At 40.8% G+C, this 14,800-nt stretch overlaps 1 protein-coding gene across 8 annotated transcripts in view; it reads left to right on the plus strand.

Annotated features, from left to right (window-relative positions):
- The window catches only part of PJA2 (praja ring finger ubiquitin ligase 2), a 41,630-nt gene that overhangs the window by 20,042 nt on the left and 6,788 nt on the right, over positions 1 to 14,800 (plus strand). For all 8 annotated transcript variants that reach the window (XM_081930563.1, XM_081930561.1, XM_081930566.1 and 5 more), the window contains 3 exons: positions 1,799 to 1,984; positions 6,862 to 7,047; positions 9,380 to 9,491. In XM_081930563.1, coding sequence (XP_081786689.1) covers positions 1,799 to 1,984; positions 6,862 to 7,047; positions 9,380 to 9,491 — 484 coding nt within the window. The remainder of the gene's footprint in view (positions 1 to 1,798; positions 1,985 to 6,861; positions 7,048 to 9,379; positions 9,492 to 14,800) is intronic.

Here is a 14,800-nt window from a genome sequence, read left to right on the forward strand (position 1 = left end):
ACTTCTGTGCTGTTGGAGCAACTGAATGCCGTACAATCTTGGCAAACCTATTGGAATGCAGCATATTACTTCTTAGTTTAAATTATTTTCAACAAAGCCATGAACATATGGCAGAGGAAAAATCACATTTGCACATTGTCCCATAACTTGGTCAGAAAAATACAGCGTAATTGTCTTAAGATAACTTTTTGTTCTAGGTCTTAAATATGTCTACAGCCAATTAGGTTAGACCTGCTTCATTCCTTAGAATTTTTAAATGTAGAAATCAGGTCTGGTAAAGAAAAAATCAAAGTAGTATATGAATGACTATATAAGTGTTTTGCGGGAAATGCTAGAAACATTTTACAGCTAGTCAGATACATTTCTATTTTGGGAATAAGTAATGGGAAGCTCAGTAGCCTGTACTTCGATTGTTACAACATTCTAACCAGCTATTTTGGTTAATTGCTTTTAGATAGAACCTTCATCTAAACTTGTAAAAGCAGCTTATTTATTTATTTTATTTAACTGAGAAGCAGACCAAGCTGATAGCTTCTGGTAGTATTTGTAGTCTAAGCTATTACACATGGAGCTTTATTGCCACAATACTTGTAGAAATGTGGCATGGCTTTGGATGAAACTGTATATAGTACTGTTCATTGAATCCACCCTTTCTGACATAAATTTTGTTCCTTTGATTTCATTTTGTTTGAAAATCATGGATCAGAGTTGTTATTTGGCAAATGTTTCCCACTCCCAGTTATTGCAAATTGACCAGGAGCTAAAATATTAAACATCTCAAGTGTATATTTCTCAAAGGTAATTTATTGTTATTTACTTATAATAGGTTAAAAAACTGTAATAAAATACAGCACAAACAAGCAATTAACCAAACTCAGTAATATCAAAACAGTTAAATCATGCAACAGCAAGATTTACAATTGCATGCTGAAAGCATGCCAGGGCAGAAATGCCTTCAGTTTCTTGTTTTATTTTTTTGGAATACGCATTTTATTGGTTTTATTAACAATAACAACAAACAACTATGAAGTACAATGATGCAATTATACAGTCAAGTTACAGTTTAGCTTGCTCTTGAATTACTTTGCTATGGTATGTAAAGTGTTCTGAAAGAGCTATTTCCCATTTTCTGTTTAACCAGCTCCAAATAGCAAGACTAACCCCCAGTTTCCAATTAGAAGAGATCTCTTTAGATGTCCATGATTCAGAGGCTTGAAAACATTTGGATTTGAGAAAGAAAATTTTGTTGACCAGAATCAGTAAAAGAATTGACAGCTTTTAGTTTGCCCTCCAAAAGGAAGATAGCCATTTTTATTTTTATTTTGCTTTCGGCAATGTATTGTGTACTGACATAATGCATAGAGAAACTGTACAGTGGTACCTCAGGTTAAGAACTTAATTCATTCCGGAGGTCCTTTCTTAACCTGAAACTGTTCTTAACCTGAGGTACCACTTTAGCTAATGGGGCCTCCCACTGCTGCCGCGCAATTTCTGTTCTCATCCTGAAGCAAAGTTCTTAACCCGAGGTACTATTTCTGGGTTAGCGGAGTCTGTAACCTGAAGCATCTGTAACCCGAGGTACCACTCTAAATACAATGGGCACACAATCCATCCAAACTTTAAGCATGATCAAATCTCACTGATTTCAATGGGAGAGTTAAGCTTGTGATTAAATTTCTGTCATTATAGTTTTTGGGACAGAAATATACTTAGCTTGTTTAGATCACAGTCGGCATGTTAACTTCTACATAAAAATCAATCAGCATTGTAAATGCAAATGGAATGTCTTCTATTGCAGCTCTGAATGCAGTGATGGTGAATGGTCTGCATCTCTGCCCTCCTATTTTGCTGTGACAGTGAAAGATCAGTCCTCCAGCGATGAGAGCTGGGAGACTCTACCAGGAAAAGAGGAGCAGGAACCTGAATTGCAGAGTGACAGCAGTGGTGTGGAAGAGGAACATAATGAGTTTGGTTTCCAAGCAGGGTATGTTGTCTTATAGAATGAAGTGTACTACTCAGTAAGAATTATTGATGTATTATGTACACTTTACTGTGATAGGTAAAGGTGATAGTTGCTGCTAAAAGAAAACTAATTATGTACTGTTCCATATGTGATCATTGGCTGAAATAATTCCAGCAGGAAGTATATAATTAGCTTTTGGGAGCCCCATTTTGGATAGGTTTCCGTATGTAACATCAGGTAAGGTTTTCCAAGTAGATGTTGACTTCAATCTCCTCTTCCCTGACCCCCCTCCAAAAAAACATGTCTTCATTAGCTCTGCTATACTCTGCATTATCAACAGCTTTGGGGTCACTGATATCCTATTTTGTGATCAGTAAGGTTTAGCTGAGATAGAGAAGCAGAACCAATAAGCCTACAGCCTTTCAGCACATTGAATAGAGTGGTGCCTCGCAAGACGAAATTAATCCGTTCCGTGAGGCTCTTCGTATAGCGGTTTTTTCGTCTTGCGAAGCAAGCCCATTGACAGCTTAGCGGATTAGCGGTTTAGCGGCTTTTAGCGATCAGCTGTTAAGCGGCTTATCAGCAGATCAGCTGATAAGCGGCTTAGGAAAAGGGGGGGAAAGGGAAAAAAACCTGCAGGAACTCGCAAGACATTTTCGTCTTGCGAAGCAAGCCCATAGGGAAATTCGTTTTGCGAAGCACCTCCAAAACGGAAAAACCCTTTCGTCTAGCGGGTTTTCCGTCTTGCGAGGCGTTCGTCTTGCGGGGCACCACTGTATGTGACATTTAGTGTGAACGCAACAACCAGTTTACGTGCATTTGATGTGTGTTCGTACACAGCACTGAATCAGGAAGTGACCTGAAAGTATCACCAAAATGTCACTAAAAGGGCAGAACGGGGTCAGGGTGGAACGCTTTACGCAGGCCCCGCCGATGTGCATGGGCATCTGGAGCATAACTCCCGTGCAAAGCAAGGATTGCCTGTATCTATAGCTTCAATACACTATGACTCTCCCTTACCATGAAAAGCAGCATCTGCTTACTCCGGCGTAGTTTATTTTTGTAGACATGCCAAGTGTGCCCAGTCCAATCTTCCATGATTTTGTCAAGTTGAAGTGTTACGGGTAATGAAGACTCCAGATAGTGACATCTCCTGGGGGTTGGTGGGGTGTGATTGTCAAGCAGCAAATTCAGCTTTGGTTTAGTTCTATTGAAGTGCATGGATGGTGACTTGAACGCCGCAGTTTGTTACTAATGTAAGCATTATATGGAATGCGCCGAGTTTACTGGACACCAGTTGAAGGGTATGTGATGGTGCACAATGATGTCACTGTTACAGAGTGTTCCCTTTGTGTGCTAAATCCTTTTTAAGCATTTACAGATACTGTTCTTGCTCTGTGCCTCAGTAACTTACAAGTACAGGGCCTACTCCAGGATGCAGTCAGCTTTATATATCACTGTTGAAGTGGCTGTTCTCTCCGTTTTACTTGCTTTATAATTTATGAACTGTCAAAAATGTCAAGGTAACAACAAGTAACTCGGAATTTTTGTAAGCAAGAGAGCACTTAGAAAATGATCACATAGGAGAGAAACCAGCTGTTTCTGTTTTGGTGTAGAGAGGACCATTCCAACATACATTTCCTCTATCTGCATTCTGAAGTGTTACAGTCTCAATAAAGCTGTACCACATAGCTTTTTGTCTCGCATATTTATTTATTTTTATCACCCAGCTGCAAGGTGAGCTGGTAAGATTAGAGCAATAAGGGCTGCAGGCAATAAGAGTAGTTATAGTGCTAATAAATAACATTGGTATATCCACTGATACATCCACAGCTAAAACATTAATGTGGCCTCATTCTGCTCCTAATTTAGTATGGTATCACTAAAATCTCTGTGTTATCTTACCTTATTAAACTTGTTTATTCTCAAGCAAGCCAGTAATGATGGATGTAAGATAAAGTTATCTAATTCAGTAGTTTCATTGTGAAAGCACAGTTTAAAGGGCCGTTCAGGAATTTAAATCTTTTTAGGACAACCATGAATCATACTAAAACTAGCTTTTGCCCTATGTTGACTTCTTTCTGCATTTTTCACTGAGGAAATTAAAAGGGAGTCTCAAACATAAAGTCTGTGATATCAAATTGTAAGAAAAATTATATATGGTGGAATGGGTTTTTTCCATGGTTGTTACTTTGCTGGGTTACAGTTTGGCCATAGCAGAAAGGTTATGTTAAGAGAAGCGTCATTGATTATGTAATTTTTGCAGGTGCAGGTGCTGTATTACATATTCAATACCAACACTGGGAGAAAGGTGTAAATTTGTTATATAAAATACTTGAAAACCTCAAAGTGGACTTTTGTTGCTGCTATAAAGCTGTTTAGACCACTCCCTCCAGTTCTTCAGTTCCGCTAGACGGAACATATATTAAATATTTTGGTTGATGATTTCCTTTCTGGTTAGATTTAAGAGCATGTAGAATTCTGGCTCTGATAAAATTGTCATGTTTTCTTAGAGCTGTGCCAGTTTGTTGTGCTTGTGTACAACCAGTTGCACAGAGCTTGAGAATTCATTAGCAGGGATTCTAATGACCTTTCCGCTTAAGTCAGTCACTTTTGGGGAACTGGACTAGAGCAGGAGGAATGTCTTGTTGCAAATAAGTAGTGAAGAATTGTGTGATTCATTCTGAAACATTGGGTTGAGATTTTTTATTTTATTTTTGTAAATGGAAAGAAAAATATAGTTAAGACCATAATTTTGTCCACCTACACAATAAAGCAATTGAAAAGGAAATTGTTTTACTTGCATGCTAATGACCTTTTTCATGTCACATGACTACAATATAACAAATCGTGACTCTTACAGAGTGATTTAGATAAGAGGTACGTGTGTTCTTGAATACATAGTGCTGACAGTTTTTTAAACAGTAGCTAACTTTAAATTATTCCCTCTCCCTATTTTCACACACAAAAATATGAAGGTCTTGTAAATCATTTGATATTGTTGACCTTTATATCAAGACAGTAGACTGTGATCAGTAAGCAAGATAAATTTCAGTTGCAGCTAATGTAGCCAGTTAGTCTCATGTAGGTTTATAAACTGCTTTATTTAGCCTTTTTTTATCGTCAAGAAGAGAATTGCTCAAGCTTCACATTTCAAGCTAAGAGAAACACACACACAGTTTGGGTTCTTTTGTTTTGTGTTAAGACAGATGGGGAAGCAAAGGGTTATATCTAATTGTATTTCTTTGCTGACAGAAGACTTTTTGATCCAGTGGAGACTTCTGTGAGTTAAAAGGTGAGAGGAAAGTGATTTTCACAAACTCCTGCTTTCTCCTACAGTCCCTTGAGTGTGTGCAGGTTGCTGCACAGGGAAGGAAGAATATGTGAAAATGCTCTCCCCTCTCTTTTCGCTAATGGAAGCCTGTGCTGAATCAAAGAGTTTTTCATCAGATGCAGGGTTGTATAAGCCCACAATGTGTCATTGTCTTTTCACACAGAAGGATCAAGAGCAGGAACTCTACAAAGAGCAGGTAATAGTTCTACTAAGGCCCTCCACAGTCACTCAGTACAAGTAGTAGAGATGCATAGCCACTTGTGTAGTGCTGATTGAGTCACTGGTCTGCCTCCTCATTCTAACACACGGTGCCAGATTCTCAGGAGTTTGAGGCTCATTCCTTGTGCAGTGGGTCAGTAGAAAAGGTGAAAAAAGATGTACCCGTTTAGTGTCCCTAATCATAAGTGCATTACTTTGTGCAGGTCTGCTCCTTTTGTACTATATAATTTGCTTTTTACTATAATAATGTTCTTAGTGGATGTTTCCACTTCCACAATTCATAGAAGCATAGATTTGTAGAGTTGGGGGGGACCCTGAGGATCATCTAGTCCAACCCCCTGCAATTCAGGAATATGCAGCTGGTCCATACAGGGATCGAACCTGAAACCTAGGCATTATCAGCACCACGCTCCAACCAGCTGAACTATCCAGGCTCAATTCCAAAAGGGATATTTTCTGACTACTATCAATATTTATGAAAAATAAATTTAATATAGCTAGAAATTACAGTTCTGATTAAGAAATTCCTCTGCTCTTGTTATTAGCCAGCTGCTTTAACTTGTCCTACTCACTTCTCTGACTATCTGCCTTCCAAATGATCCAATTACAGCCTACCTTCATGATTTGCATTTTGTGAAGATGGCAGATTTATTCCTCTTCAGAGCAAGATCGCTAATTTTCAGTTACAATAAAACCTTTGTCTTGTATTCTGTTTATGAAATGGGGAAAACAGTATCATTCAATAATTATGCAAGGATGAATGTTCAATAAACACAGTGAAGTTTTTTTTTTAAAAAAATATTCATTTAGTAAATTTATATTCTGCCCTTCCTCCCATGGGAGCCCTGGACAGCAACCACCAAAGTAATAAAACAATTAAAAATGAAGTAAAAACATTTACAAGTATTTTTTTAATAAAAAAACTTCTAAAAGCACACTAAATTATCATCGTTGTGCTATAGCAGTAGAAGAATACAAAATTCAACTATAGATTCATGAATGGACTTGACAAAGAGAGTAGTAGGGTAATATCTTCTCTGCACAATGTGCTAGGACTTTGGCTCACATCACCCGAGCAGTTTATGCAGACATTAGATGTTTATTATTCATATGTATATACTTACTCCCTCTCAATTTTAAAAATAGAAATAATGGTATTTTAGGTATTGCTGTTGAATCGTTACTTAATAGGATGTGCTGCTTTCTATGGAAAACGGCTGCCAGGTTTTGTTTGCTAGCAGCTGGACATAATATGAGCATTCACCAATGAAGAGCACCCTATGTACACTTGCTTACATGTAGTTTTACTTTCATTTTGTATAGCTTTTTTCATTTTTGTATAAAGGGAACAGACTACCCTAGAGGACGGCGAAATTCCTTGGTTGCAGTATCATGAAGAAATTGAAAGCAGCAGCGATGAGGAAAATGACCAAGTGAGCCATTTTGTGCATCCTGGCTTTTTCATGTTGGATGGAAACAACAATCTGGAAGATGATTCCAGTATGAGTGAAGATCTAGATGTGGAATGGAGGTACTTTACTATGTGCTGATGCTTATTTGAGACATTCGCCACTCACATGTTGCCTGCATTAAAATCAACTGAGAAATGGCATAGTAAGCGTTCCGTGCTGCTGTAACAGGCTAACTGAACTACTGAAATGTATTATGAACATTGGGTCTCAGCATCCGGTGGGTCTCTGAATCAAATTCAACATAGAGAGAGGTTCTGCTAGCTCCCCAATTGCTATCTAGCACTGCGATTTCCCTCCTTCCTTTGTGCAAATTAAAATGTGTGGGGTTGAGGGAGGGAGTTTGGAGAGTTGCATGATGGAAGGGAGGGGAGGGTTAATCCAAACTTAATTCTACTGTGTTTTATGCTCATTTAGTATGGGATGTAAAACTGGTCTGAGACCGTAATAAAATTTAGATATACCGGTACAGTGGTGCCTCGCAAGACGAAATTAATTCGTTCCGCAAGTCTTTTCGTCTTGCGAGTTTTTCGTCTTGCGAAGCACGGTTTCCCATAGGAATGCATTAAAAATCAATTAATGCGTTCCGATGGAAACCGAACCGCCTTCAGACCAGGTCTGGGGACAGTCTGTCCCCCGACCTCTTCTGAAGGCTGGCGGGGGCGAAAGTCTTTGCTTCCCCCCCGCCTGCCTTCCCGGGACAGCGGAGACTTTTCCGCTGTCCCGGGGGCTTTTAAAATGCTGGCGGGCGGCAGCGAAGGCTTCGCTGCCGCCCGCCAGCATTTTAAGATCGCCCAGGGACAGCGGAGGACTTTTCCGTTGTCCGGGGCGATCTTAAAATGATCGCCCCGGACAGCGGAAAAGTCCTCCGCTGTCCCGGGGGCTTTTAAAATGCTGGCGGGCGGCAGCGAAGGCTTCGCTGCCGCCCGCCAGCATTTTAAGATCGCCCCGGACAGCGGAAAAGTCCTCCGCTGTCCCGGGGGCTTTTAACAGGCTGGCGGGCGGCAGCGAAGCCTTCGCTGCCGCCCGCCAGCATTTTAAGATCGCCCAGGGACAGCGGAGGAATTCGCTGTCCCGGGGCGATTTAAAAGCCCCCAGGAAGGCAGGCAGGGGGACAAAGCCTTTTGCCCCCCGCCCGCTTTCGGAAGAGGTCCAGGACCTCTTCCGAAGGCGGGCGGGGGGCAAAAGTCTTTGCTCCCCCCCGCCTGCCTTCAAAAGCCGTCTGGGATAGCGGGAAGCGTTTCCCTGCTATCCCGGACCGCTTTTAAAATGCTGGCGGTGGGGAGCAAAGCCTTTCGCCCCCGCCGGCCTTCCTGGACCTCTTCTGAAGTCTGGAGGGGGGGGAAAAGGCTTTGCTCCCCACCGCCAGCATTTAAAAGAGGTCCCCGAGATTTCCCTATGGGCTTTCGTCTTGCGATGCAAGACCATAGGGAAAATCGTCTAGCGAAGCGTCGCAAAAACTGAAAAACCCTTTCGTCTTGCGGGTTTTTCGTCTTGCGAGGCATTCGTCTTGCGGGGCACCACTGTATATATAATGAGGCAAGTCATGCTTATAGACCGTATGTCCATGTCAAAAAGGAAGGCCTGTTAGCATGTTGGGCAATTGCTAAGGATTGACCTCACATGCCACCTGTTTCCTTGGCATACATGGGGGACTTACTGGCAAGGCCAATTGTGCAAAGGGGGAATATTTGGTCTGCCACTCACTAACGGATTACCATAGTTATCCTGTAGCTGCAGATATTTTTGTTTCAGGTAGGTCGGGGGGGGGATTAAAAGTTGTCCAGTAGCACCTTAGAGGCCAACTCCGAAGTGTGCATGCTTATGCACACAAAAGCTTATACCCAAACAAACTTAGTTGGTCTCTAAGGTGCTACTGGACAATTTTTAATTTTTTAAAAAAAGATATTTTTGTATTTACTTTCTGCATGACTGCTCAGCTCTACTTCCCACCTAAGTGTTCATTAGCACAACTTAAAATAAAAATCCAAGAAAAACCTCTTAAAGCTCAGCCCTGGAGACTACACTTTCACTTATTCCTCCCAGAGGAACTATAGTCACCCTAAAAAAGCCAACATTTTTGACTCAAAGAAAAGAAATTTTGGCTCTTAAGGTACCATATTGAAAGTACTGCTAATCAGGTTGATTTTGTGTTGCATGCATCTTCTGAGATCACCAGGCCAAGCCTGTTGAATGGTTGTATATATTGGCGGCGGCAGCAGCAGCAGGTTTCTTTGTGTGGCTCGTTTTTTAGACTGAGAACTTACTATCTGAAGTTCTGGAACATGAGAAGCACATGTATGCAGCCCCTTGTAACAGCCTAATTTTTTGAGGGGCAGGGGGGAATATGGTATCTAATTGCAATTGAGAACATAAATCCTGCTTTTCCCCTAGGCTGCTTGATGAATTTGGTGATGGCTTGGGTGTCGCTCAAGCCATTTCGTATGTGGATCCCCAGTTCCTTACATATATGGCCCTGGAAGAACGACTGGCACAGGCCATGGAGGTAATTCAATACTTTTCTAAGTTTTCATTTTAAGATTAGTTAAACTGAGGGAAAACATAGCTCAGCTACATTTGTATTAGCGCGAACATCCACTGTGGATTAGGCTTTTTCATATTTATCGCATCTGTGAGGAAGCCCACAAGAAGCACCTGAGTGCAGTAGCACTGTCCCCACAGTGACTCCAAGCAATTGGTATTCCGAGGCACAGTGGCTCTGACAGTGGAGGCCAAACATAGTTTTTTGAACATTGGAGGGGCCCAGCCCCTACCCCCCAAAAAATGGGGGGGGAGGCAGGAGGTGGGCTGCAAATGGTGTAAGGAATTGAGGAAAGGGAGTATAAAGATATCTGCATAAGCTTTATTCTGCCCTTCGATTTTGCTCTGATTAAAACAGGATTTTGCTGTTCAACGTGTGCTATGTGAGCATTGAGCGTACTGTATTGTCTTAAATGCAATGTTAAAACATTGGCAATATTTCTATTTATAATGTATATGTTGCTGGATGGATGTCTCAGTTATTTCAGTTTTGTTCATTCATCCTTGTAGCATTGGAATGTGTTTATATATTCCCCCTGGTTTAAGTCAAGGGACTCAGCTAGGTTGGTAAAGAAAAAGCGTTTTATATGTGTTGTATATGCGATATAACACTTTGGCACCAGATGGTGCCGTGGAGTCCTGTCTTTCCCTACCGGATTTCCCTGTATGAGTTTACGATGTGTTTAACTGAATCACTTCTTTGACGTGTCTAGATCCAGCCAAGGTTTTTTTTAAAAAAAAATTTATATTGTATAGCATCTTACACATGGCTGCCATTAGTCTCCCATTTAAGGGACTGGCCACCTCCCCCAGGTTCAGCAGTACTGTGACATCTGATCCAAACCACTCATTGGTTTCTGCTTTAAGTTAAGTTTTTGTTTGTTTGTATGTTTTTAAAGCCAAGCTGGTCCAAGCTGTTTGTTATTGCTACTTTGGAAAGAGGTGTAGTTCTTCTATAGAACATAGAGAAGGGCAAGGGCTCTCTCTGATTTAGGAGCTGGAAAGGAAGGTGAAAGATTTCCATGCAGTTGCATTGTGCTTTGCAAGCATTCGGACACCTCTGGAGGTTAGCATCATGTCACAAGGTCCCTGCCTCACCTGTTGTAGGGGAAGGGTTGGTGGCCTTGGGGTGGAGTGTAGATAAAGTAGTGTGGCTCATCCTTTAATATTACCAAAGTATTATCAGAGTATACAGAGATAGCCCTTGGTATCAAATTTTTGGCACCTGCTCTTCAGTATAACAGTTTCTCTAGTTTGTTATGTATTTAAGTTCAGTATTATGTAGGAGATCAGTTTCAGGCTTTCGGATGTGGGTAAATTCAGCTATTTCCTAAGTTAGTTTTTGAAATAACTACATATTATTGGGATAAGTACCGAAACAGGCCATATGATCACAAGTAATTTAGATCCAAGTTTAGAGATCATAGAGGTCATTGAACACTTGGAATCTTAACGTAATGAGAAATATAATAAACCTGTTTTTTAGTGAACAAGGAAGGTTGAAAAGTCCCCCTGCCAAAACTAAACCCAGTTCTATTTATTTGGGCTAACAATATTTCAGCCACCTGTTGTAACAATTGTGAACCTGATAGTTTCTTGGATCTTTTCCATTATAGCCTGGGAAAGTATTTTGGATATGTTTGAACTAGAGAATTCTGTCACAACCCCTTGAACACAGCATAGGGAGCATATAATACTAATCTGTAATATAGTCACATGTTCCCTGGATTTCCTGCAATTAGGTCTGCATGCTCTGCTATTAATGCCACTTTATTGACATTTTTGTCAGTTGCCTTTTGGATTCTCTCAGTAAAATTAAATTAGGAATTGCCTGAGTTGCATGTTGTTGCGTTATTAAAATAGCAGTGTTTAGTGGTCTAAATGAATAATGCAGATTGAGGTTTTCAAAAATGTAGATTCAGAATTTGGACATGTGGTCAACTACTGGAGAATTGAAATGGTAGAGAGTAGAGCAAAGAGCATCAAGGTTGCATATGGACCAGTCCTGAGCTTTTTGGCTCAGGTCTGCTGAATATGCAAATAAATAAATCATTGTGCCTGCCACTGCTGAAATTATCCTGTACATCCTTTTTTCCCCTGCTTCCCCCCCCCCCCTTTCTTCTCCTGCCCCAAGATGCTAGATAGTTCTGTGCTTTCCCTGTTGAGTTCATGAATAAACGGAAAACACATTTTTCTGGCTAATGTCTGAAGTGGGGGGAAAGCACTTTGACTTCTGAATGCATAATTGGAAAAGCTGTCGAGATGTAGGTTTTCCATTTAGTAAAATGGGATGAACTTCAGTCCGTTATATATAATACTGGCTAGGAGAAAACTAATTTCTTGGAGTTAAGACCTTAATTTTCTACCAACTTTTTGAAGCATAACTTACTTTGAGGGATGAGAGACAGCCACACCCTTAGATTACAGAAAATATTTATTTATGGATTTGAACTTGGTCTCTAATACTAACCACTGTACCACACTAGCTTTCCTAAACATCAGGGCACCAGTAAACTCAGGGAAGTATGACAAGTCCCTTGTTGGTGTTGCTACCAGCATGCTACCTGGGACAGGCTTATTGGTAGCATTGGTAGCAAGAACTTGGCAGCAGTTGTGGTGGACCCTGGCAGTTGCCCTGAGGTATCACATGCTGGTACTCATTTCCTTAGACATTTTTGATATTTTCTTTCGTAGAATAATGGCAAACTTTTTTTTGTTTACACATACAATCTTTATTACATGTTGGGGGACCGCAGAAATCAACAATAGTTTTAAATAAATATACTTAATATTCTTTAAAAATAGGATAGTGATATTTTAATATGTAATTACTATTACAGTATCATAAATGAAAGTTGCATTCCCAACTTCAGTTGAATAAATTATACATTTCAAAGTACACGTCAGTAACTTTTTACACAGAAAAAAAGAGAGTTTGCGTGCCTATGTATGTGTGTGGGTAGTATATGCATGTGTTCTGTCTTGCTTTGGTCTCACAGGATTTCATTGTGTATAAAAATAAGTTGTGTGATTCCTTATTAATAAATGAGTTCTCCATTTTATTTGATTTAAAAACAAGCCATTTGTCCTTTTACCAAAGACTTCTGTGTATTTCTTTCAATGTCTTATTTCATAAAAAGAGAAAAGTTTGTGATTCTAACAACTCTTTTTAGAAGATAGTTCAGTTTCTTGAACTTTGTTCTAAGAGGAAAATTCAGAACTGACTTTGAGCATTGTGTTATCAACATTTAGGTGGATTCCTTTAAAACACCGTACTCTTGAGTAGCTTGGAGAAGTTGTTTTCAAGTGGCAAAAAAACTAGTCAACACTACTCTGTTTCAGTTGAATATGATAATAATAATAATAATAATAATAATAATAATAATAATAATAATAATAATTTATTATTTGTACCCCGCCCATCTGGCTGGGTTTCCCCAGCCACTCTGGGCGGCTTCCAACAGAAATGAAAAATACACTAAAATGTCACATATTAAAAACTTCCCTGAACAGGGCTGCCTTCAGATGTCTTCTGAATGTCAGGTAGTTGTCCATCGCCTTGACATCCGGTGGGAGGGCATTCCACAGGGCGGGCGCCACCACCGAGAAGGCCCTCTGCCTGTTTTATTCCTTTGTCAATATATTTATTTCAACACCTTTAAACAAAGATTCCTTTTCTATGTGCTGCATTTAAATAACATGCTTAGTATTTCTTTATCAGAGAGGAGCTGTGTAAGAATTTAACATTATAGCTAAAATAACTGCACCAGAAACAACCATTAGTTTACATAGGAACTGAAATGTTTTGAAATTCCACTCCTTAGCTACTTTAGTTTCGGGGTACACATTTTTAAAAAATGCTTTACTCCTCTTCATCACTAAACTACTGTATTTTTTGCTCCATAAGGCGCATCTAGTTTTTAGAGGGGGAATTCAAGAAAAAAAATATTTAAAGGGAGTGCTGAGCAGAGCTTGTATGCATCCCAGGCTCTGCTCAGCGCTCCCTTTCACAAGCTGTGTGGAGTGTGTGTATGGCTCTTGGGGGCTTTTTCCCGAGGAAGGAGAAGGGCAGCCCATCACTGACGGGCAAAAGCCAGGGGTAGCCACGTGAAGCCTCCGCAGGGCAGAAGCTAAAACAGCTAGAGGGAGCGCTGCACAGCACTCTCTCTAGCTGTTCTGGCTTCTGGGGTAGCCCGCGAAGCCTCCGCAGGGCAGCGGGGAGCCTTCATCCCGCTGCCCTGCGGAGACTTCGCATGGCTACCCCAGAGCTGCTCAGGAGCTTGTCGGGGCTGGCGGAGGAAGCCCGAGTTTCCCCCTCCAGCCCCAAAGAGAAGCGGACAGGCTGCACACAGCCTGTCCGCTTCTCCCAGAGCTTCTGGGAGCTGGAGGGGAAAGCCCAGGCTTCCCCCGTCAGCCCCAACAAGCTCTGGGAGTATTCCCCACCTCCTGCCAAAGCCCACAGATGCCGCGCACCCTTTAAGGAGTGCGCAGCTCCTGCAGGGTTTTCTACAAGGAGGGAGAAGGGACTGACGCTGCTAGTCAGTCCCTTCTCCCTCCTCGGGGAAAAGCCCCCAAGAGTGGCACGCTCTTTAAAAGATGTGCGGCTCCTGCGGGCTTTTTATCCAAGGTGCGGGGTGGGGGAATGTGAATCTATTCAAATAACAAACATGTTCATATAAATGACTTACCAGTGTCCACAGGTACTTGTAATTTCTGATTGCCTCCATTCCATCTATGTAGATGATGTACTTAATATGGCAGAGCGCCAGCATTTTTATTTTCTATTTTCTTCTGATTCAGTGAGTCATTGCCTTCCTGTAAGATTCAGTGACCTTTCCAAGAACATTACAGTGCACAAGAGCCTTTGCATGTAGGATTTGGAGTCGGAGGTAGTCTCATTTCCTGGAAAAGGCACAATGTAAAATGTTGATGCCATACCGTAATTGGTACTTGTCATTTTGTGGCAGTTTTGGCTGTGGATTTATTTATTTACTTATATTTATTTAGCTTCTTTGAATACTTTTGAATACTTCTTACATTCCTATGTTATCTAGAAATGGTATTGGGTGTATTCTACCCTCATCAAGAGAACTTTTATCTAAGTTAAATATAGTTCTGGTGCCCTGCTGATGTGTTTTATGTTGAAAGTGTTTGATGCATGTCCTATACCAGGAGATCATAAACTTCATTCAGATAGTCTGTGGCAAATATATGAATTTGTGATTGAAGATGTGAGACGTCACATCCATCACACTGAATATTTGTATTGATTTG

Source organism: Podarcis melisellensis (genome assembly GCF_964234715.1).
Source record: "Podarcis melisellensis genome assembly, chromosome: 11".
In the NCBI taxonomy this organism is placed as follows: Eukaryota; Metazoa; Chordata; class Lepidosauria; order Squamata; family Lacertidae; genus Podarcis; species Podarcis melisellensis.